This window comes from Pteronotus mesoamericanus, unplaced genomic scaffold, assembly GCF_021234165.1.
Source record: "Pteronotus mesoamericanus isolate MK-2021 breed Mesoamerican mustached bat unplaced genomic scaffold, CSHL_Meso_final contig_24, whole genome shotgun sequence".
NCBI classification, from domain to species: Eukaryota; Metazoa; Chordata; class Mammalia; order Chiroptera; family Mormoopidae; genus Pteronotus; species Pteronotus mesoamericanus.
Window position 1 is genome coordinate 21310255 of NW_026555100.1, and position 24934 is coordinate 21335188.

A 24934-nucleotide genomic window follows, 5' to 3' on the forward strand; every position below is an offset into this window, starting at 1 on the left:
ATATGTCTCAGTGTGCGTCATTGAGTCCAACTTGTTTGGGATTCTCTGAGCATCCTGAGTATGTATATCTTATTCCTTCACCAGATTAGTGAAGGTTTTGATCATTATTTATTCAAATCGGTTCTTGATCCTTTGCTCACTCTCTTCTCCTTCTAGTAATCCCATGATGTAGATGTCATGCTTTATGTTGTCCAAAATGTTTCTTAAACTCTCATCATATTTTTAAATTCTCTTTTTTTCTTTTTGCTGCTCTGCCTGAGTGTTTTTCCTACCTTGTCCTGCAAATCACTGATGCAGTCCTCTGCCTCATTTAACCTACTGTTTATTCATTCCAGTTTATTATTTATTTCAGATATTTCATTCTTTGTTTCTGACTGTCCTTTTTTTATAATTTCTATGTCATTTTTCATCCTTTTACATATCCTTATAATCATTACTCTAAACTCTCTATCTGATAAATTGCTTGTCTCCATTTCATCTAGGTCTTCTGAAGAATTCTCTTGTTCCCTCACTTGAGTTCTGTTTCTTTTTCTTCCCATTTTGGCGGTTTCTTTGCATTTTCTACCCTACATGTTAAACTAGTCAGATGTTAAACTTATCTGTTGTTAAACTGATCGTGCTGTAATCAGCAGCCAGACTTAAGCACCACTGGGTAGGGAAGAGTAATTCCTGAAGGTAGGGTTCTTGCTTTTCCTCAGGCTAATGCACTTGGAGAGGAGTGCTCTGCCTAAGAAAGATGGTTTCTGCAGTACAGGGAATGACTCAGCACAGGGATCTTGGCAGCTGTTCCTTCAGTTCTCTCCCCAGAGTCACCAATCCCAGACTCTCCACAAGTGTCTCAAGTCCACTCTTCCTTCCCTCTGCTGAAGCCCAGGGTAAGTGGCTGCAAACAAAAGTTTATGTGTTCACCCTTTAAGAGGCTCTCTGCATCTCCAGCCATCTCTCCCTGGCAGCAGAAACCCTGGTACTTTTCATAGCTGGGTGTTATCTGGATTCCTTTTAGGCTCTGACATGATAGGCGGTGGAGCCCAGCTTGGGGTTTAGACCCCACACTTCTCAGAGGGAACCCCCCAACCCCTGAAATATCCCTCCAGATTTCCAGTTGCCACTTTCCAGTGGGAGCCCAGCCAGCCTTCCTGTGACTTTATACTCCCTACCAGTCACATGTGGTGAAGTAGTTACTTATGTTTGCCTGTGGTTATAATGCTTCTATCCAGCTAATGTTCAGTTTGTTATTTGGGATGATTTCTCTACAATTTAGTTGTAATTCCATATTGGTCCTGGTAGGAGGTTAGTATAGCTTCCACTTTCTACTCTGCCACCTTGGATCTCACAAAAATATTTTCATATATAACTTCAAAGTACAAATTATCATAAAAATGTTTACTTTTAAAATGCTGGACATATGTACAACTGTTTCCAGGGGGAGACCTGAGTCGAGTCAAGTGCCACCTCCCCTTCCTTTCCTGAGCTTGTTCCTTGTTCCTTGTCTTTCTCACAAGAGAAGGATTCAAGCAAGAGACAAATATGTATAGTGTAAATGAGATAGCAATTTTATTTATGAAATATACATCAACATGAAACTACAGACCGGTACCTATCTAGTCTAAAATGTCCCATGTATAGAGGATATGAAGTTGTTGGTAGGTTTGCTAGCAAGTTTGTTGTAAGTTTGCTCTATACACTCGAGCCGAGGCTACAAGTGGGCACTTAGCTAATCTGAGTGCACCAACATTTGGGGTTCAGGGTTTGTGTACCTTAGTCAGCTTCTAGGTTCCCCTCCTCCTGCCCTTTCTAAACCTTGGGAAGAATGTACAGCTACAAAGACTTTCTTTCTCAGCTACTAAAGGTGTTTTGTCTTAATTAATGAAATCCTACAGAGGCTCCCTTTCCCAGCACAGAGTCTCAAGGAATCCCTTTCTCATGGGCTCTCTTTGTGATATTTGCAACACCTGGCAATGGGACCAGGTTCAGGACTGCTGAGTTAATTGGTGGGACATGAATTCCTTTTGTTTCCAGGCTTCTGTTTTTAAGTTCTCTGTCAGATTTTAATGGCAGGGGTCCTGCTTTATTTTCCCTCTGGGCGCTCATTTCTAGCTGCTATCTACAGTAACACAATGAACAAATTGACCAAATTATCTAAGGGAACAGTTTAGATGTTGGTACTATAAAGCAAACTGCAGGGGCCTATTTGTAACTCTCTTCTTTTTTTCTAGCTTTACTGAGATATAAATAACAAATAAAGTTGTATGATATTTAAAGTATACAACATTATTATTTGATATGCATTGTGGAAGGATTCCTCCAACCGATGTGTAACTAACTTTTGAAACTTGATATAAGATGCATTAAGGGGAAAACATTCTGATTATTGCTGATAAAATAAATAGTTTAAAATGGTATGAGATGTCAGTGTTATTGACCTGTTAGGTGCATTCCAAAACAATTTAAATTTTGTAAGAAATTTAAAATAGCTAACTAGTCAACCTCAGGATATTTTTAAAATATCGTGTAACCCCACAATCTGCAAATTCATGTTCTAAATTTAGTCTTTCTCTCAGAAAGCTCCAAGTTTGCTCTGATTGTTTACCAACTGGCCATTTTTAAGAGCTAAAACTATGCATTGAAGTATCATCTGTTTATCTTTCTTTGACTTCCCTTATCATTTATATAGTTAATGTTCCATGAGATATAAAAGAAACATAATAAACAGAAAGAAATAATGAAGTTAAAAGAAGCCAGAAGAACCATGTGGTTACTAATAACACATTTGGAAGAATTTATCAAAACCAGATATTTCTTACCACTTTATTGCAGATTAAAATTAAACCTAGAATAGTGAAAAAAAAAGATTACCACAAAAGTGGTTACTTATGAATCCCTTCACTTTCATTTAATTAAGCTTTTCATCAAACTTCATGGTTCTAAAAAAATTCTGCTTTGCATGACTTTTCTCTTGAGCAGTGGAAAGTTTAATACTAATAGGAGAAATGTGGAAAGTACAAGGTGAAAACTTGGGAGGGTAGGGATAGAGAAGAAAAGCTAAATAGAAATAATAGAAAAGAGAAAAGAACCTAATGACCAGATTCTCCTTTGTCCTTTCAAATACGGATTTTTTTTTTTAATTCCAAAAAAAGAAAAGTATACCTAGCTTTCCCTCTGAAATCCTGGATTAATTGACTATATCCATCTATAATTAACAGAGCATGTATTTTGGTAGAATTATTTATACTTGGCCCTGGCTGGTGTGGCTCAGTAGATTGGGCGCCAGCCTGTGAACCGGGGTGTTGCTGGTTCAGTTCCCTGTTGGGGACATGCCTGGGTTGCAGACCAAGGTCTCCTCCAGTGGGGGCACTCGAGAAGCAACCACACATTGATGTTCCTCTCCTCTTTCTCCCTCCCTCCCTTCCTCTCTCTAAAAAATAAATTAAAAAAAATCTTTAAAAAAAATAAATATATATACCTAGAAAACTTTACACTGAAGTATGGTTTCCCTTAATATTGCAGGTAGCCTTCATCCTGAAGAAGACTAAAAGTCAATATTAATGCACTGAAATAATAACATTACTCATAAGAAAAACTTAATGATTTCACAGCTCAATGAAGTTTCATCAGTTATGTAAATTAAGTTGACTTCTCTAAGCAACTTTGCTTTTATGATTTTTCTCTTTAATAGCCAATCAATTATAAGTTACAAACCCCAGAAGCCCCAGAACAGTTCACAATTGCATAAAATCTTCCACAGACTTAATGTGGTTGGTAGTTTAAATATTTAATGAGATGTTATAGATAAAATCATTTAGATAAAATATCTTACTAGCATCACATCTTTCAAAATTTTATTTTCTTCCTGTACTTGGCTTACTTTCAAATCTGAAATAATAGTAGGTAAGAAGAATGTATGGGACTTGTTAAGATTTATTGAAAACGAACAGATGACAATAAATGAGTCCTGAATGAATTTTTGAGAGATTATCTATTTCCACACAGATCCATGGGCATTTAGCTATGGTTATGAATATAGGAAGACACACAAAATTTTAAATAATGTTAGTATTATTTACCAACATCTATTGATTGTTGGCTATGTGCCAAATGCTGTCCCGAGTGCTTTATGTGTATTAGCTCATTCAATATTCTTGAAACCTGATATGGTAGTTACAAATATTATTCCTATACCTGCAGACTCTAAGAGGCAAATTATTTACCAAAACAATGTTACCGATAAGTGTAAGTGACAGCATCAAGGTGTGAAATTCTGAAGAACTTGCACTTACAATTGATGGCAGTCTAAAATTCGGGAGGAGAGCACTGACCTTGGCTTTGGACAGTCTGAGGCTCAAATTCTAGCTTTGTCCTCTAGCAACTCTATGCCTTTGGGCAAATTATCTAATTTACCTGAAACCTCATTTTGTTGGTCTATAAAACAGAGAGTGTAGGTGTAGTTTATAAAGTCCTCAGAGGTTTAAAGGAGATGATTCACAACCCCTCAAGCATAATAAGAACTCCAGTGCCTAGTGTAATTATGATAGCCATGGTGGCAGGAGCAACATTTTGCACACTTGGTTTTGAGACTTCAGTTGAGGTTTCTTTTACTCTTTATTTAGCCGCCCATGACATGAAACACAGTTTTGTATTATCCATATATTTTAAAATATTGCCTTTTATGCCTTCATAAAAATGGCTGACAATGTTGCACCAATTGCTAATTACTTCTAGAAGTTTGCTGCTTGCTGTCAAGTCTTGTTCAGTTTGATGTTTGGCTTGAGATGATTGTTCAGTCAGCTCCAAATCTAAATTATTGTGCTATTATCTAGAAACATTATTTTTCTATCTTAACCACAAAAATGTAAAGAGAAATTGTCTCAAGAATTTTACTGAAATCAGGATGTACTATATATATAGTCATTTCCCCTAAGGTAAAAACATAAAAATATTTGTCATGATTTGTAGTTAGAACATTTAAAGTGAAAGTCTCCATGGGGATCCAAACTTCCTGACCTTATTAAAGCTACAGTTTAGGAGTAATGAATGTGAGTTAAATGTCATTTCCTTTCTTGGTGCCACAAGATTATATTAAGTGTCTCTATTTATATGCTCTCATACTTTACCATACTTTTTTTCATAATACTTCTTAAAATTCAAAATTGTTTATTTGTATGATTTTTTTTAACATTTATCTTCCCCATTAGAATGCAATTTCCAGGAGGGCTGGTTTGAAACCTGACTATATGCTGTTAATTGTGCAATGCATCTTTACTTTATTACTGGAGATTATTACTCTTGTGATTTTTCAAAGACAATTATTGTTTAATATCTAGTTTTTCCTATAGTTCAAATGAAATTAGATCAAAGAGCCTTTTGCTCTTGCCCTAGTTTACATCTCCAGTCTGTAAGATGCTATCTAGCACAAATCTGTTAACAAATATGTGTGAATAAATGAATGGATGAAATCATATATGATTATGTCAAATCAAATTTGGACATAGCTATTTTTTTGCTTTGATGTGTTACTTCTAAGAGTGGGAAAAATAAAACTGCTCACAAATTTAGTTACCATTTACTGAGATGGATACTCAGTTCCACAATGAAGCATGGATGTGAATCAGGTACATTCTCTGCATTTTTTAGAATTTCCATTAGCTAACAGATGTATAAATGCAAATACTTATATAAAAGGCAATGTGAGGAGTGCCAAGGTTGGCAGGTATGAAATACAATAGGATCATAGAAATGTGTAAGCTAATTTAACTGTCAGCTTGAAATGGTTATTTAAATATATATTTTATTTATATTTGTTAATTTGGTATTATTTGATTTAAAAAATTGGTTCTGTGTCTACACATATATGTTTTAGAAAAATGCTCCATTGAGACATGTTCTTTACTTTTAACACACTTTCCTGAAAGGCAAAAAGGATTTTTCTGTGTCTTTATCCTTTCAGTGTTTATTCTTCCTTTTGACATACACAAACTTAGGCCTTCGGACTTAAAACAATATTTAGTATTATGTGTGTACCTCTACTTCAAGCCTCCTTTAAATAGATTCCTTGCCTGTTTTGATTTGTATAAAACCCCGAAAGGCTTAGTTAAAAGTTACCTGCGACAACAGAATGTTGCTGAAGTTTTAGAGCAAGTAATTACATCCAAATCTTTATATATTTGTACGCAGTTTTTATGAAGGCTGCCATTATAAGTGGACAAATGTGTAGGCTGTATGTGGATTATAGAAAATTTTATTTAGAATTCATAATTCAGATTTGAAATGGGAATATTAGTCTAAGGGTCATGTTTTCCATCATCTCTCTGAACCTTGTAATATATCCTGACAGTCCATGCATTTATAAAGTATCTACTTACATAAAATCAATTAGGAAAGAAAAGATAGTATTATTTTGGTTTGTTTAAGATACAGTAGCATTCTTTTGAGACAAATGAAAACTAATATTCCTTTGTATCTGAGACTAAAGTTCATTATCTTTGTTAAGGAAAGTTTGTATTTTTTTATGTTTATATCAGTTTTCAATAAAGTTACTTTTAAGTAATCTGAGCAGATTAGCATGAGGGGTAAAATTTAAGGCATGCATCGGGTGGTATTGTACATTTCTTAGTATATTATCATGTCGATTAGTATGTGTTACTATAATAAACAAAGCAAGAGAAAAAGTGAGGGGGTGGAAAGTTGATGTGGCAGGAAAAACAACAGTTTTATGCTAAAAAAAATCTGGACTGAAGTTACAGTTCACTATTTACTAGTTGTACAAATTAGTCTATTTATTAAGTTTCTATAACATCTGTTTTTTCAATAGTAAAACAAAGGTGACCATAATAACTTTCCTATAGTTTTTGATGTGATGATTAAAAGGGATAATGTACATAAAAGCAGCTTTTGAATTAGAAGCTACTAAAGAAATATCAGTCACTAGGTACATGTACACACATATACATACTTTTGTCTAATTGGTATGTAGCACTTCATTTGCACCTGCACTCAACATCCAATTTTATTCATAGAATACATTTAGTAACTGAAGATAGCAAGGGCTTGACATAATTCTTTGTATTTTAGGGTTTTTAAAAATAATTGCAATATTGTTAAGAGCTATTAAATAGCAAGTATATAGCTATTAAGTATTAGGGAAACATATCTTAAACTTTGGTATATCTCTCTCCAAGCGTTGCTTATGACAAATATTACATGGTTAATAAATGCTGGTAAAATGAATGATTATTGTTCTGATATTAAGGATAAAGAGCAATGTAACAATTTTAACCCCTTTTAATTAGGGTTGCTTTTACAAAATATGCAGTTTAATTACAAACAGTGATTGTTAACATCTAAGTTTTCATAAAGCACTTTAAGACCTAAGTTATTCTTCCATTTCACTGGCATGGTATCTCCATCAGAGAGAATAAATGAGTGGCAATATATAAGTAAGTAAGCTGTAACACCGCTAATAAGTAAAAGAACTGGGAATTAAAAAATTATTTTTTTCAGGCCAAAAATTTGGTATTCTTCTAACTGTACTACTTTAAAATAAAAATCTATGCAAGAATGTTAATCAGAATATTGTTTTTTGATTAACACAAAGAATTTCTTCTGCTTGTAGACTAAAATCTTTCTCTGATTACTTTTGAAGAGTTAAATTCTCTTTCACTTATCAAGGAGAAAATAATGGAATTTTGTTGATTTTTTCTACAATAATTAATATAAATTGCATCAATATATTTTCTGCTTTAGCTAGATGGTTATGATCTTTTTTGTCATTCATTTTTCATTTCTTGAATGAAGATTTATAAAGTGTCTGTTATGTGTGGAGCACTGGACTAGTGTTGTAACTACCAGAAGTGTGTCTGCTCTCATGAACCTCGCCAGCCCAGAAAGTGTCAGGCATTAAATAAATAAACACTCCATTAGATATGAAGTAAAAATTGCCATGGCACTGCGAGGGAAGACAGGGAGATCTGAGAGTGAACAGCGAGAATGTTCCTATACGTTGAGAGGCCCTGGAGAGTCCTCTGTGAGGGACAGTTATGTAAGCTGAGAACTAATGACTAATCAATTCCTGTGAAGACTATGCTTAGTAGAAGGAAATGCAAAACCTACAACAAACAAAAATATTAGTTTAGTGTGATAATAAATAACTAAAGAAATAACTCATTGAGGAATGTGTGAGCAATGGACATAACATATATTAATGTTTTTATCCCTCCTAGTTTGGGATGAGAAGGGATGCAAGACAACAGACATAGTAGGATGCGACTGTTTTTTCCTTTTCTTTTTGTAATGATAATTTCTTTAGCAGTTCTGCAGGCCGATGGAAATAGATTTAGTAAATGGACATGGAAGACGTTCTTGGGACATGGCCTCTGGGACCATAAGAGGGAATTGAGTCCCCCATTGATGGAGCTTCTCCTCAATTTCAGAAGCAAGAGGATGCAGAAGACAGGAATAGATGTTGAATGGTTTATAGATTTATTTTTAAATGATTACCTCCGAGTCTCAAAACAATAAGTAAAATTTATAGGCCTGAGTACACTGCATATTATATTTCCCAGGGTTTCATGCTATGACTTCCATTGACTTTAATATTTTTCCCCCTGGTATCACTTTAAATGAACTTGTAGCAAAGCAAGGAATAATGTGAGGAGAATCAGTGAAATTTCCTGTAACCTAGGTTTTTATTTATCTAATAGAATACATTTAAATTCTGAGTTGCTACGTAATAATAATCTCAAAGTGTGGATTTCTGTGATATGGTTCTTAATTTGCATAATTAAAATAAGTAAACTATTTTAGAGTGAGTTCTAAATTGTTTTCATGTCATCTTACTGCTGATCTCTGGGCTCCAATTTTTCATACAGTTAACATAATTCTTAATGCTCACCAATTATAACAACCCCTCTCTCTTAACAAAGATCCCAAATAGATGAATGGTAATTCCCTAAATTCCAATCCAAGTTGTTTAATTATGAAACTGTAGGAACCTGAACAAGTTTCTTAGCTCTTATGAAATATTCTTATCTGTGATGTGGACAATAATAATTGTTTTGCTTCATGTTTGTAAGAACTAAAGGATAGAAAAGATGTGAAATTTACTGAATCTAGGCCTTTGCTCTTAGATGAAAAATACATCTAGGAGACATTGAGACACATCTCTTAGTGTAGGGGTAAAAACAGACTGTTGTTATTCGTTTAGGTGAAAACAATCAAACCCTAGATTTGTATAACTATGAAGCCATACTGTAGCTCAGTAACTGATTATTTATTTTGAAAGCAATGAATGATATTGTAATGATTCTAGATATGCACATGTGTATGTCTGTGTGTGATTCATTATATTCTGTTAGAAAAGTTTACAATCTAGTGAAAAAGCAGTGCAGATATAGGCTTATACTAGAGACAGAGGTATCACCCAGATCCCACTTCAAGGAAGGACATATTGTTCTAGCTTCTGGGAGTGAGGCAGGCAGACATCCTGCAGATGTTTGCTGCTGCAGAGATTACCTCAGCTGCAGAGAACTGTCTTGCCCAAGGTCACACCCTTCTCAGTGTAACCACATTCTGACCGATGTCCAAGTGTAAAGGCCTGGCCATTTGGGCCCAATTCAGAATGACTCTAACATACAATTCTAATTCCAGTCACCTTCCAGAGTTGGCCAAGGCTCTTTTTGGCTCTGAATAGTTGTTAAACTTCTCTCTCAATCTAATCTCGCTTTCTTCTTCTGCTTCCCACATGCATTGATCCCAAATGTACACACCAATAAACCACCTGCAACTAATTTCTACCTTGTTGTCTGTCTTATAGGAAATGCAACTTGCAAACAAAGACCCATATGTACTGCAATGCTTTTTAAAATTAATTTCAGGGAGAGACAGAGGAAAAGGGGGAGATAGAGAGAGAGAGATGAGACATAAATATATTGTTCCACTTATTTATGCATTCATTGATTGCTTCTTGTAAGTACCCTGGCTGAAAATCAAACCCACAACCTTGGTGTATTGGAACAACACTCTAACCAACTGACTAGGGCTCTAATACAGTGGTTTTCCTCCAGTCATACACGAATCAAAGGTGAGAGGCTCTTTTTCAAATCTAGTTTCAGTCTGCAAAATAAATAAATAAAAATAGGCAATAATTGTTTGGCTTGTTTTCTCACTAGTTTATAATATCTCTGAAGGACTTGGTCATTGGATCCTGAAACCCAGGACTGGAGTATTCTCTATAGGTATCATAATTCAAGACGTGGATATATAGCAAATACAGTCTCTTTTTCACTGTCTTTTTCCTTTTATTGGAACATTTTTATGAGGAGCTCTGCTGAGCCTACAGACTTTTCTAATGGCTTTATAACTCCTCAGAATCACACTCAGCCCAGTCAACACAAACAGATTTCTGTCAAAAATGATCATCTTTACGAAAGTTGTAAGAGTAAATGCTTCCTTTGGGCAAACCAAATCAAAGTGCTTCAAACTTGTCTTGTTGGTTTGCTTCCGTCTCCATTTAGATTCTTTAGACTTTAAGTGTGAACTAAATCAATAACTTTCTTCTTTACTATCTGCAAGGATACTTGGCTAACAGATTAAAGAGTCTTAGTTTCTTAGGGTAGTACACTTAATTTTAACTTCTAGTTATTTTTCTATTTTTTATGTCAGGCTTCAGTTCTTTTATTACTCAATTGTACTGACTAGACTGATCTAACCATCAACATCATCCCATAGAATAAATTGCATTATTTTGAAGGAAAATTTATGCATGACCAATCGATATTAAAATGTTATTTTTACTGAGAATATGTTAATTGTAAGAGAATGTATGTCCAAAAGTTTTCCTCCACTTTTAAAAGTTTCTATTTGAGTTTATTTTCTTCTATTTAACAACAACAACAAAAACCTTAAGCATCGACAAAATGTCTTTTATAAAATCTGTAACTTTTAAACATCTATGTATATTTCTAATATTAAGGTGAGCAGCAGTAGCATTTCACACTAATGTTAAAAGAAACAGACAGACTTTGTCCAATGCCCATTGCATGGTAATCATTCCAAAATAGACACTATTTATAAAATCAGTGGCACCTAAGGATGTGCTCTGACAGCATAATGGAAAGAAGGCAGCTGGAAAGGATGAACACAGCAGAATTTGAATCCAACGTTTGATTCAAAGGGAAGTTCTACATTTTGTACATATTAATTCTTTCTCCTGCACATAAATGCAGTGGTAAGGGGTAAGTAAGGAGAGATAAGTTATTCCATCCAATTAATTCTATTCTCCTAATTTAAACAAATAGGTTAGACACTACAGTTGACAATGTAATCTTTAGAAAATCTAGTGCGTTGTTGGCAAATGAATGAATGTAAAACATACACTTCTCAACCAGTCTGGCAACATCCCAAATTAGGGGAAGGACGCATAACTTAAAAAACTGCTAAATTTAAGACTAGCTCAAGCAATGACAGATGATAAAATAAACCCAAAGGATCAAAATCTGTATCCTGTCCTACTCAAGTGATGTTATCAGGGTAAGTGACTATAATAAGATTATAACAGTGTATGTAAAGTGGAGAAAGCCCTTTTAATTTTATGCTTGTATTTGGGAAATGATGTATACCAATATCCAGTAAAGGGCATTATTCATAGTATTTGGGAATAAAGAGATATTTTCTTTCATAAGCGAATATTGGTATAAGGCATTTTTTTTACATTAGGTATGCATCTGATAATATAATACTTGAATAATATCCAGAAAATGCAATTATGGAGAATTTCATAGAGTATCCAACCTGGCTGTCAAAATTTTTCAAGTTTCCAGTTAACATTTTCTCCTAGCACTGATACAAGCAAATCATTTGTGAGAAAACATAACAGAAAGCTCTGTGACAGTTAGAAGGACAGTACATTATGTGCAGCCTTGGCTCTTTAGGGGAATCCATGGGCATGTTTTTATCTAACTCAAAAGAATACCAGATAAAAGTAAAATTGAAATTTGAGATTAGTAGCAAATATCATGAAGAGATCTGATAAGCACAATATGACATCTTCAATAAGCACAGAGGAAACTAAAATACTTTAAAAATAAAAAGAGAACAATACGTTGTGTTAGAACTTGACAGTCAAGGTAAGCACAAACAGGAAAATTCCTGAGCCAAGCAGATGGATGCATAAGATGCAGTTCACGGTGATAGTATTTTTATTTTCTTATTGTTTAAAAAATGATGAATATTGACTGCAACTCCAGAGATACCCTAAAAGAGTTACCCAACAAAGTAATGTGGGCAAATACTTTAGGCAGCGATATCATTGTAATGAATAATCGAAGGAATACTATTTGTAATTGAAGATACAATGCTTTAATTAAAGTATTTATCTATGGTATATTAGGAAGTTACAGAGACCTTTCTTTTGACTAAAGCATTCATTTTCAACAAGTGCATATCACTCCCAAAATGGAAGGAAATGGTTCTTGAGAGGCAAAAAAAAAAAAAAGTTTTCATGCATAAAGTACAGGCAAACAAATGTACAGAAATAGATTTACAATATATCTATGATAATACAGTTTCATGTAGGTGTAATTAGGAAGAAACAATATAAAAAGCCTCTTTAGGGGGGTTATAATGAAAAGGGTTTTAGTTAACAATGGAATAGACTATTGCAAAATACAGCTACTATATTTAATTCCAGAAAACATAGAAGATGTGCATACAACACTTATTTTCAAATTGAACGATAGATTTCTTTAAAGCATTCTAGAGACATAAAATGAAATAAAAAATAATAAAACAATAACATAATAACAAAATCTAGGAATAAACCATTGTTGGTATGATTGTTTATTTAATTTTCATCTAAAGAGAAAATGTGTTACTTCCAATACTAAATGCTATTTTTAATTTCTTCATGTGATTGTGTGGTTGTGGTAGGAATGATATGTGAATTCATAGTGAAAATGGCTTCATATGACATTTTTTACAGAAAATATTTATTATCTATGGCTTGTCAATAAAAAAAACAAGCATGGTACAAATAAAGAACAGCTCAGCCTGCTCTTAATAACAGGTCTTAATTTCATGTGGCGAGTAAAAAAAAGTAACAAGGCCTTTGCTAAAGTAACGTGCAATCAGCCTCAGGAGCATAGGGATGATGCTTTTCGTGTACTCAAATGCCAAGAGAGGTGACACGCGGGCTGCAGAACAAGCTGGTCAGGAAGTTGGGGGAAGATTTCATGATAGAATAAGGCCAACATGAGATAGCAATGGTTAGGTTAGCAAAATGCTCTTAAATTTAGGATCTAGTACATGTTTGTCTATAGAAAAAAGATGGGACAAAAGACTTTGGAGAAGTAAAAGTGAGAGAACAGAATGTAATTCCAGTAAATGTCCTTACACCATCACACAAAATGGTATACTACACACCAAACCCACAGTACAGAATTATTAAATGCAAAGCAATAGTGAAAAAAATATGAGAATCATGAAATGAGCTTTCCCAGATTTTTTCTCCCCTCCAATAGTATAGGGAATATTTGAGAAAGAAAAAAGTTAACCTAACTACATGAAGACATTAATGATCATAAAATATTTTTGTTTGTTGTGTGAATATGAACCTGACCACTTTTTTCCTAAAACATCAAAGTCCTGTACTCTGATTACTGTTATCATTGTATGATGATTGGATACATACAAATTTAGTACAGGGCTACATGGCTTCTTCCTCAGGCTACTCTTTAATCACTTGGAGTTAATTTATATTCTACAATTAAGAGAACTCAAGGCTATGTTGTAACCACTTAAACTGGCTTCTTTAATTTGACAATCTCAGTTCACTTGAATTAAATATCACTCAATTCTAGGAAGATATTTTATTTCTATTTTTCTTAATGACTCTTTTTTATAAATTCTTTTTACTTTCATCCCTGGCTGAATGTCTCACTTCTCATACATTGTACTTTAATTTTCTTATCAGAGCCTCCTATTATATAATAAGTGGATGAACTGTAACTGTTAGGCCTAATATTTAATTGCACAACATACATATTTAATTACAGAAAGTGGCTTGTGCCTAGTGCAAGAGGGGCCAGAGGTTAGATGGAAAGAAAATGCTTCCCAGAAAGGAGATGAGTAAAATGAGAGAGATGTTTTGCAAAATTAGAGAGGATTTAAAAGCCAAAGACTATAAGGAAGGAGGGAAAAAACATGGTGCATTCCGAGGACAGTGAGGGTGGTAGACTGTTTATTGTTTCCATATTTGGCTGTCTCACACTATGAAAAGCTGCTACTTACCACCCGAAGACATCAGCCTTGATCATATAAGATTTGTTTTGACCAATGAAATGGGAGTGTAGGTAACATGTTCCACGTCCAAACAGAAACATTAAAAGCTATGGCTCACAGGAGCAGCTTGGGTCCCATGAACAGCCTGTTTCAGTAGAGGCTGATTTTTCATTCTCCTTCCTGGAGTAAAGCTGATGCAGAGTAGAGCTTCAGGGAATTCACAACAGACATTTGTTGGGGGGAGAAGTAAATATCAGTGATAGTAAACCACTGACTTTTTACTGACTGATATAATAAATAAACTATTTTGACTAAAACATAAACTTTGTGTCAGAGTGTTTGTTGTGATAGATAAGTGCATAAAGAAAGCACTGGCTGGTGTGGCTCAGCGAATTAAGCACCAGACTGCAAAGCAAAGGGTCACCAGTTTGGTTCCCAGTCAGAGCACATGCCTGGGTTGTGGGTCTGGTCCCTCGCATAGGAGGCGCATGAGAGGCGACCACGCGCTGATGTTTCTCTCCTTCTCTTTCTCCCTCTCTTCCCCTCTCTCTAAAAACAAATAAATAAAGTGTTTAAAAATACATAGGTTAGAGCAAGATCACATGGAGCCTCGAATGTTAGGATAAAATATATTTTATTGTGTAACTAGGAGTAATTGCTTTGGGTATTGGTTGATTCAACAAAACATTCATTATGGCACCTACTCCTTCATAAAAGGAAGTCTTTAACTGAACATTTATTTGGCAAATATTCATTATACACTTTTGAAGAATAGGCATTAGTCAGCTGCAAGCAATGCATGTTTCTTTTCCAGTTCTCTGAAGTATAGTGTAGGATACATGCAGGTAAGCAGGTAATTGCATTATGTTACAAACCTAAGTAAAAACCAAGTTATGGAGGCTCAGTGGATGGACAGCTGTCTTGACTTGGGAGAGCCAGAGAAGGCATCCCACAGAACTACCTAAGCCGTCAAGTACAGTTAACTTGAGGTTTGCTCTATTCTAGTGTGGAAAGAATTTACAAATATTAAAAAAAAGTACATAGCTTTGGAGGAAAATATAGGCAGTTGTCAAACATTTTTTGTGGGATGATACTATTTACTGATTTCTCTGGGTAGAATGTATCCTTTTTTTACTTGGAAGGATGGCTTGTGTAGTTATGACAAGTAAGGAAATGTTTAGTGTGAAATAACTCTTATACCATTTTCATCTCTCAGTATAATGATTGTAAGAGCCTTACAATCTGTAATTAGGTCAAGATCACTCACATTTGTTTCCAGGTAAAATTACTTTAAATGCAACTGGAGTTTATCAACTCTTCTCCTCTACTTTCAAATGGAAGACATTTTTGATTTTTCAATAATACACCTGATATTTTTCAGGTCAGACATAGCAAACATTTATTAGTATGGCAATATCTATTTAATCATCAGATGCCCTTTTTGATAGAAATATCTCTATCATGCATCTAATACTGCCTGAGTTTATGTTTTGGTGGCTTTAAATCTTCATCATTATTACTTGTAATAAGTAAAGTGATCTTTTCTTTCTTTCATTTATTCTCTGATAATGTAATTGTTCTTATATTTTTATTTGTTACATGAAGAACACTGTGCAAACAGATTTAGTTAATTATTTTTCACAGATGAATTCGTTATTATAATAAATGTGGAAACCAAAATTCTCAAAAAATTTTGATACCAACAAAGTTAATAAAACCTAATAGATTCACTATGTCAGGTTAAATATGATCTTAAGGAAAATCAAATGTATAAATAAGCCAAATAAAAATTGGGTGATTTGTTATACCAAAAATATTTTTAAAGAATTTTAGGACAGAATAGAACTTTCTAAAGTTTCTGAGTACATATTGAACACTTTATAGCAATAAATGTATCTTTTTTACTGATTATTTAATATGGCCAGGGATGCTGCTAATTGTGTTCAATCTTTATTGGGATAGTGAGATAAATACTCATTATCATCATTTTACAGATGAAAGATGGAAACAGAGTGATCGACTCACCAGAAGCAAATAGTAAGGGAAAGATCTGAACTTTTAAACTGCAGATAGTTTATATATAGATTTTCTAGATTCCTAGGGATTAACTATTGAGAGTTCCAAAATTTCATAAAAAGCTATTTAGTTTGGTTATGTTTTTAGTGATTTAAGCTCAAGTGCCCTTGTTACTACCTAGCCTGTAAGTCTACTTGCCACTGTTCAATAATTAATAGGACGTATTTGTCTGGAGAGAGGAAAAACTTACCAGAATATTGAGTCACTAAATTGCTTCTCTTCTTTTGCACTGATAGCCACAGTCCTTGAAATAGTTAAGCTTCTTTAAAGAAATAAATTAGTTAGATAAATAGAAAGTATTTCCATTAGTAATGCCATTAGGAATGCATTGTCCAACTTCTCCTTCTGACCTTCCTGTCAACAACTTTTATGGTTACCACTTCCAGGTGAGAAAAAAATGCAGCAGGCTCTCAAATTGCTGTAAAGACAAGCAAAAAGTGGAATGGAGCTCCTTCTCAGTCAGCTTCATACTGGCTAATTTGGTGCTACATGATAGTTCATGCCTTTATTAATAGGTATATTTTCTTTTTGTTCTCAGAGTACTTAGTGTATACCTGATTGCTGAGGATAAATCGAGGTGATTTTATATCTAAATAATTAATCTGAACGGTTATGAGTATAAAATATTTTAAATTGGAATTAATCATTAAAAAGGTACAAGTAATCTACCCAGAGACTTGTCTATGGAAGGAGTTCAGATTTGAGGTGTTTTCCCAATATATTCCACCATGCAGGCTGCTTTTATTTCTCTCTAGAATTTGTAGCCCCCAAGATGGGTATCCCAGTAATGGACTTCGACTTTTATTGATGGGAAAGAGTGTATTATAGACCCAGTGGGAAAAAAATGAGGAAAAAGAAAGGATTTATATAATGTGTAAGAACTGTATTTCCCTGCTTCCTTTTAAAATGATATGCTATTAAATAGTGTTCTGAATGTATTCTGTAATTTACATAAATAAAAGCCAGTTAAAAATAAAAATAAAAGATAAAAGATAGGAAGAGCCCTGGCTGGTGTGGCTCAGTGGATTGAACGCCATCCTGCAAACCAAAGAGTCACTGGTTCGATTCCCAGTCAGGGCACATGCCTGGGTTGCCAGGTCCCCAGTGGGGGGCGTGCAGGAGACAACCACACATTGATGTTTCTTTCCCTCTCTTTCTCCCTCCCTTCCCCTCTCTCTAAAAATAAATAAATAAAATCTTTTTTAAAAAAATAGGAAGAAATTGAAAAATAAAAATAAAATTGTGCTCAACAAATATTCATTAAATCTTGTTCAATAAATGCCCTTACACATGATCTGTTCCCTTCTTAGGTAATTATTTAGTCGTCTTTAATGTATTCTAAACTTTGATTTTAATGATCAAAATTTTCCAGAAGTCTTTTTTAGCAAATATTCAGTTTTGTCCAGTGAGGTCTTTCTTTGACTACAGACTATCAGCCAATTTCCCAGCAGTATACATTCACAAATAAGTAGCTGCAAATCAGGCCCCATAGTAAGCTGTATATTATAAAATGTGTTAACCATGGACAGATGATTATAAAGTTGCAGCTATTACTGTTTGTTGCTTTGATGTAGTACAAGGGAAGAATAGATGTGTGATTTTTCTTATTAACAATCTTAATTAACTTTTAATTGATTTCTAGGAAGATAAATGGTTTCATTATAGCATCACACACTGAGCTCCTTGGCTCAATGCAAATTTTTTGACAGTACTGCTGATAATAAGGGATTTTATGTTTGGTCATCTTGTCTAACATATACATACTCATCTATAATAGTAGAGAAATGAAACTAGCTTGCTTAGCCAGCCCATACCACAACGTACCTGACCCTATTTATGCTCCCAATTAAGAGATAGAAAAGGAAAGAAATAGCCCTGCATTTTACAAACATTCTGGTTTATTTGTCTCTACTAGTTGTGTGTTTGAGTTACCTTAAAATATTGTCAGTATTTTCCAGCAAAATACTCAAAACATTACAGTATTTTTATTCCATGAGTATCAAATGGAAGCTAAGCATTCGGTGAATTAAGCTGTGGTAAATTGGATCAAAATGTGTGTTTGTAGGTGTGTGTGTGTGTGTGCGTGCGCACTTGACTTTGAGCATGCTATTACATTTCAGCTGACTTAAACAAAATTATGAAACTCTATTGATTAAGATGCCCCATCTCACATTTATTTCCAGTTCACCTTTTGAATATTTTTTGGATATTTTCTCTCAACAAATTACTCCACTGTAAAATAGAGATAGCTGTGTGTTTGAAAAAAATTAATATATAAAGAGGCATGAGACATATTCTTATTCTAAAAGACTTATAGTAAACTAAAAATAATAAAGAGAAACATTTGTCAAGAGTACAATTCAGAAAATGATCTCTAACTGTTAGAAATATTTTTTTTTCTAGCATTAGAAATAAGAGATAAAATTTGGGTTGGGATTTGAAGAATGGATGAATGATTAGAATTTCCAAGGTAAACAAGGAATCATCACAGCAAGCCCTGATAAAAAAGTCAAAAAAAGTATGTGCTGAGTCCTAGGGAAATGTAGAAAAGGAGAGTGAATAGCATGAAATGCTGAATATGTAGGTTAGAATTAAATCATACGTGGGAGTTTGGATTTGGACTTCCATCTGTAGGTTGATCAGCGTGTTGAAAGAAGGCTATATTTCTAAACTTCATATTTCTAAATCTGGTGCATAAAATATCCCCCCTGAGAACTTCACCTTATTCATTAAAATATTAATGTCACTTGAGAAGTTCTGAAGTAATGAAACATTTAGAAAATTATACTCCTAATTTCTAAACTTTATTTGAATAGAATCCCCCATTCTCTCTCCAAGTCCTCTCACTGCTTTCCCTCAAAAAACACAGTAACATCAAAAGGGACATTAACTAGCATTCCTTGAAATGGAGCTTGAGGAAAACTCACACCTATGGTTACTTTATCAAAGACATAACTAAAACCCAGTACTAGTTCTCTCCCTACTGCTTTTTCTATCAATTTAAGTTATTTTTAAAAACAACATTTTAATAGCCCTGCTGAAAACCTATAGTCTTCTGATTATAATTTCTTAACCATTTATTCGTTTACTATAGACGCTTTTAAGAACCCCAACATAGTTTAGAGTAGACACCATTGGTTCTTTGAACATAAGATAGTCACTTTGGAGTGGAAAACAAAAAGTACAAAATGGAAATACTGTGTGAAAATGATCCTGGCATTGTTTACTGAATTATAACAGTATTTAACAAATATGCCCCTCAAAATATTAGTAAGTATTCTGCCAAACAAACAGCAGTGAAAGGGTTTATGATTAAATTAATTTGGAAACTGTGGTGAAAATGCCCTGGGGTTTGAAAACAGCAGTAACTAATATTCTATATGTTATTCAGGTTCAAAACCAATTCAGAGATAGAGGATTCTGGCAGATGAGTGACAGTGATATTAAAAGGCTTAGTATGGGAGCCAGATGGGTTATATAAATGCTGCATCTCACAATTTCACTCACCCACACAGCTCTTCCCCTATGGGAGAGACTGATATTGCTGGTCTCACCCATAGTGGAAGAGTGCTTATAGCTAAAGAAGCACATAGTAATGACATTCCTATACACAATCAAATATTAAATGAGGCAGTGTGTTTACCTAGTTCCTTCTACCAAAGCCACCACTTCTGTGAGTGAGGCAGTATAGACAAGGTCATTGTCCTGCTAAACTGTTCTTCCTCTTGGCAAGATGAAGGATGGGAGAGGAAGTTCCCACTTAACAATCATAAATAAAGAGGATCTTAGAATGTAGCACCTCTCTGAGATAATGGGCATTGGGAAATTTCAAAGGGCAAATATGGTTAATGAAGCAGTTTGGGAAATACCAACATGATGCAAGCACTATAAGCTGGTCCATTTTTAAAATTAAAGTTTTGTGTGTCAGTTTCTTGTTAGAGTAAGTTTCCTAAAAATCCTCTAGTCCACCAATTTACAAACATGAGTTGTTATAGTCAAACATGAGGTCTGTCCTAAGTCACCTATTACCAATGTATTTATTACACTTACATTTTCCTAGTATTAGTTCTATAATAATGCTTATTCACTTAAGTTTTATCTATTTTATACCGCAGAATGAAAAAAAAGTGCATGGCATCAAGGTTATGGAGAATTATACAATAGCTATAGTTTATTTTATGCATGTTATAGTTGATGATCTGCTGTGTTTGCAAATTTCATCTCTGATGTGTAATAGGGGAAGAGATTCAAAACTGCAATTCTACTTCACATTTGTTTTCAGCTTGAGATTTCTGAGACAGAGAGAGAACAAATGACACACCAATGTTAATGACATTAAAATATATATGCTAGAAACACTGAAACTAATCAGCACTTCTATCATATAGCAATCTCTTTTTGTACAATATGGTTATTCACCATCTTAACCTGCATAGTCAGTCCTGCTTTGTCTGTCATTTCACAAAATATTAAAAGCACACAGATGTTGTTATCATACTCTTATTTTGATCATGATAAAATACCACCATGTAGTTTAAAAAATGATATTTTTTCAACATAGACCAGTAATCAGTAGTTATGTTAAAATGATCAGAGTCCCAGATGCAATTCGAATAATTCCAAAGTGTTTGCTTTGAGGTTCTTAATTAAAATCACATCAAATGATAAAGCGGGAAATATAAAGCAAAGTAAAACCTAACAATAAATATATAACAAATAAAATAATTGTAAGAATTCTATAGCAGCCCTGACAAGCATGGCTCAGTTGATTGAGCATTGTTCTGCAAAGCGAAAGGTCACAGGTTCGATTCCCAGTCAGGGCACATGCCTGGGTTTCAGGTTTAGTCTCCGTTGAGGTGCATGCAAGAAGCATCAACCAATCAGTGTTCCTCTCACACATCGATGTTTCCATCTCTTTCTCCTTCCCTTCTTCTCTGTCTAAAAATAAATAAATAAAATCTTTTAAAAATAAAGGATGCTGTTGCAGTATTAATACAAACATTCATTGTAATACTTTATGTTTATGCACTTAAGTATTGAATGTATGCCTACTATGTGCCAGACACTAGAGTAGGCACTGAGCATTCAGTGGAAAAAGAAAAACATAAGTTCCAGACCATACTACTCAAGGCATACATTGTAAAAAGGGAGACGAGTGTCAAACAAATAATCACACTGATAAATAGTAATACATAATTAAAATTATTAACTGCGGTATAAAAGGCAGGTATATAGAGTAATTGACCTGTGTAACAGGAGGTTTTAATTTCCACTTCAGGAGTCAGAGAAAACTGCTTTGAAGAAGTGATGTTAAATTGACACTCGAAAGATGAGTGGGTATTAGCCTGGTGAATAATAGCAGAGCCCTACAGGCAGCGGCTTTTGGAGAAGTTAGCAGGTTGGAGAGGTTTGTGATATTCTGGAATACAGTGAAAGCAGCATTTCATGTGGGACCTCTTGGCTACGTTAAAGTTTTGAATATTGCCCAAGGTGGTGGAATTCATTGCAGAGGACTGGTGTCATTACTTTCTCTTTTATAAAAGATATCTCTGAAGAGAAATAACTGAAAGAAAATAAATAATTTAGCAACCTAAACCACAGTGAATGGTGGCTGGGACCAGTGTGATTAGGCCTGAGATATTTTACATAGGTGGAATCATATGATGGATAAATAGGCATTTTTTTTCTGCAAATGCCATTATATCTTGGACCTTGTTATTTACTACACCACATACCTCCCATCTTGTAGCTGAGGTTCATACATAGCATGAGATGACAAGAAAGAAGAAAGAGGATTCAAAAATTTGAGAGGTACTTGGCCCACCATTGTTGGCTTTGAAGATGGAGGGAATGTGCCATGAACCAAGGAATGTGAGTGGTCTCTAGAAACTGGGAACCAAATGAGAACCAAAAGAGAGGTGGAGATATCTATCAGACAGCCTCAAGGAACTACATTTTTTTAACAAACCGAATGAGCAAAAAGAAAGTGATCTTTCTTTATAGCTTCCAGAAAGAAATAAAACCCTGCCTATGCCTTGATTTTAGCCTGGTGAGACCCATGTTTAACTTCTGATGTATAGAACTATAAAATAAGAAACTTGTGTTCCCTGCTAAATTCATAGTAATTGTTATGGCTGTAATAAAAAAACTAATACAGATATATTTGAGGTGTCTTATTGGAGATATGTTAAGCAGCTGGACATATATAAGACCATACATATAAAACACCCCCCGACATGTACGCGCACATACACATGCACACACATTAGTCAAATTAAAGTGTTCTATTATAATAAATCTTCCAATGTATGGCTGACCGAAAACATAACTGGAGCCCTGACTGATGTGGCTCAGTTGGTTGAGTGCTGTCCTACACAGTGAAAGGCCGCCAGTTCAATTCCCTGTCAGGGTACATGCCAGAGTTGCAGGTTCAGTGCCCAGTCAGGCTGCCAGTCAGCGTTTCTCTCCATCTCTTTCCCCATCCCTTCCTCTCTCTATAAAGATAAGTAAATAAAATCTGAGAAACACAACCTGAGCAAGAATCATTTAAATTACTGATTACATTTTGTGATCTTAAGAATTCCCCCAGACAGAAAAAGTCACTAAAATTGTCAAGAGTGATAGTGTTATGAAATAAGACATTTATATTACTGGATTATATATTTTTCTAGTTACTTAGGCAGTGATTTAAGACAAAAAGGTAACATTTTGTGTGTGTGTTTTTTGAGGGAGAGAGTGTTGTGCATATTAAGTAATTATTGTGTTCTTGGGTGATAATGCAGCCAAGTATCTTATTTTCCTTCTTTTCCTTAACAACATTTTGAGGCATAGCTATATAACATTTTATGGTTTCTAAGATTTCCTCCAGTTCCTCTAATGAAAAATAATATAGAACTATTTAACACAAAAGGCACAGTATTTTATAGAGGTCAAATTTATATCACAATTGAGTTTTAGTAGGATTGTCATAACACTCCATGAGAAGAATATCCACTCAAAATTTCCACATTTTATTTGATGCGAAGTGATGAATATATCTTTAAAAATTAAGTTAATATATTATTATTATAATATCAAGGATTCTCAGTTATAATTTGCAGATTGTATTGTAATATTAAAGAAGAGTGCTTTGTAGGTGCTTGACAGTTACTATGCTTTTATTCTCATTTGGGTTTTGGAGCAGATTTAGTTTTAAATTTCACTTCCTTGCATTCATTTATTCAAATGTTTGTTAATTTCACAAATATTTTTTAAGTAGTTTAACACATGAGGCATTGTACTAAAAAAATTGGTCACTGAGATGCTGATTTCTTGTGTAATGCAGAGCAAGATAGTTAAATTCCTTAACTCATCATTTTCTCATTAGTAAAATGGGACCGATTCTATTTATTTATAAGAACATTGTGAGGATTAAATGAAGTAATATATATTTATATAAAATTCTTAAACATACATATGAAAATAAATACATAAAGTACTTGAATTAAAAGAAAAAACTCTAGAATCTTAAGAACATCATTTAGTAAGTTATTTTAGAATTCAAAATCTATTAAAGAAATGATAATATACGAAAATTTAGTATTTTTGTAATAAGATTGCATTCAATATTGTTATTGATAATGACATCAATTTATAAGTTGTGCTCATTTTGAATGAAGAATATTAATTAAACTATGCTATATTTCTTTTCATGTTCTAGGCTTTTGCATTACATTGTCATTATCTTTTTAACATTCTCCCTAGGGAAAAAGAATATTCAGTAAGAAACATGCCATGATTCATTAAATGTTCTCTTTCAACAGGAAAATATAACAAAATGTAATGGGAAAAAAAAGCTTAACAAAATGTACTATGTGAATTTCTTTGTTTTTAATGTCATTTAGGCAACTGATCCCGATGCTGGAATAAATGGCCAAGTGTACTACAGTTTGGGTAACTTCAATAATCTTTTTCGAATCACATCCAATGGAAGTATTTACACAACAGTGAAGCTTAACAGGGAAGTCAGGGACTTCTATGAACTTGTTGTTGTGGCAACTGATGGAGCAGTACACCCTCGTCATTCTACATTAAAGCTGGCCATCAAGGTTTTGGACATTGATGATAATAGTCCCGTGTTCACCAATTCAACATATACGGTTGTCGTTGAAGAGAATCTTCCAGCTGGGACCTCGTTCCTTCAAGTAGAGGTGTGTGGAAGAAGCATTAATTTCATGAATTACACATAATGAGATTAGCTATTAGGAGAGGGTTGACAGATTTAGTAAATCAAAAAAATAACACACTTGGTTAAATTTTAATTGCAGATAAGCGATGAGTAAATTTTAATGTAAGTATCTCTCAAAACTGCATTTTTTAAATATCGAACAACTCTACTTTTAAGGATATACCAAAAATTAAAGGGGGGAAAGTTGCATTTGTAAGAACTAACACATCTAAACAGTTTTTTCAATTAAGAAAACTACTGCTACATAGTTATTATAACAATGGATAATACAATAGTCTATAAAAAGTCAATAATTCCCACCTTTACCTCCAAAATATTAATATTTTTATTTTTATTCTGTCACATTTATCTTTGTGCTCA

General features: G+C 34.0%; 1 protein-coding gene across 13 annotated transcripts in view; it reads left to right on the forward strand.

The window, feature by feature from the left end:
* Nucleotides 1–24934, forward strand: part of PCDH15 (protocadherin related 15) — a 704528-nt gene that overhangs the window by 486051 nt on the left and 193543 nt on the right. For all 13 annotated transcript variants that reach the window (XM_054572779.1, XM_054572777.1, XM_054572778.1 and 10 more), the window contains one exon: nucleotides 24231–24536. In XM_054572779.1, the coding sequence (XP_054428754.1) occupies nucleotides 24231–24536 (306 nt within the window). The remainder of the gene's footprint in view (nucleotides 1–24230; nucleotides 24537–24934) is intronic.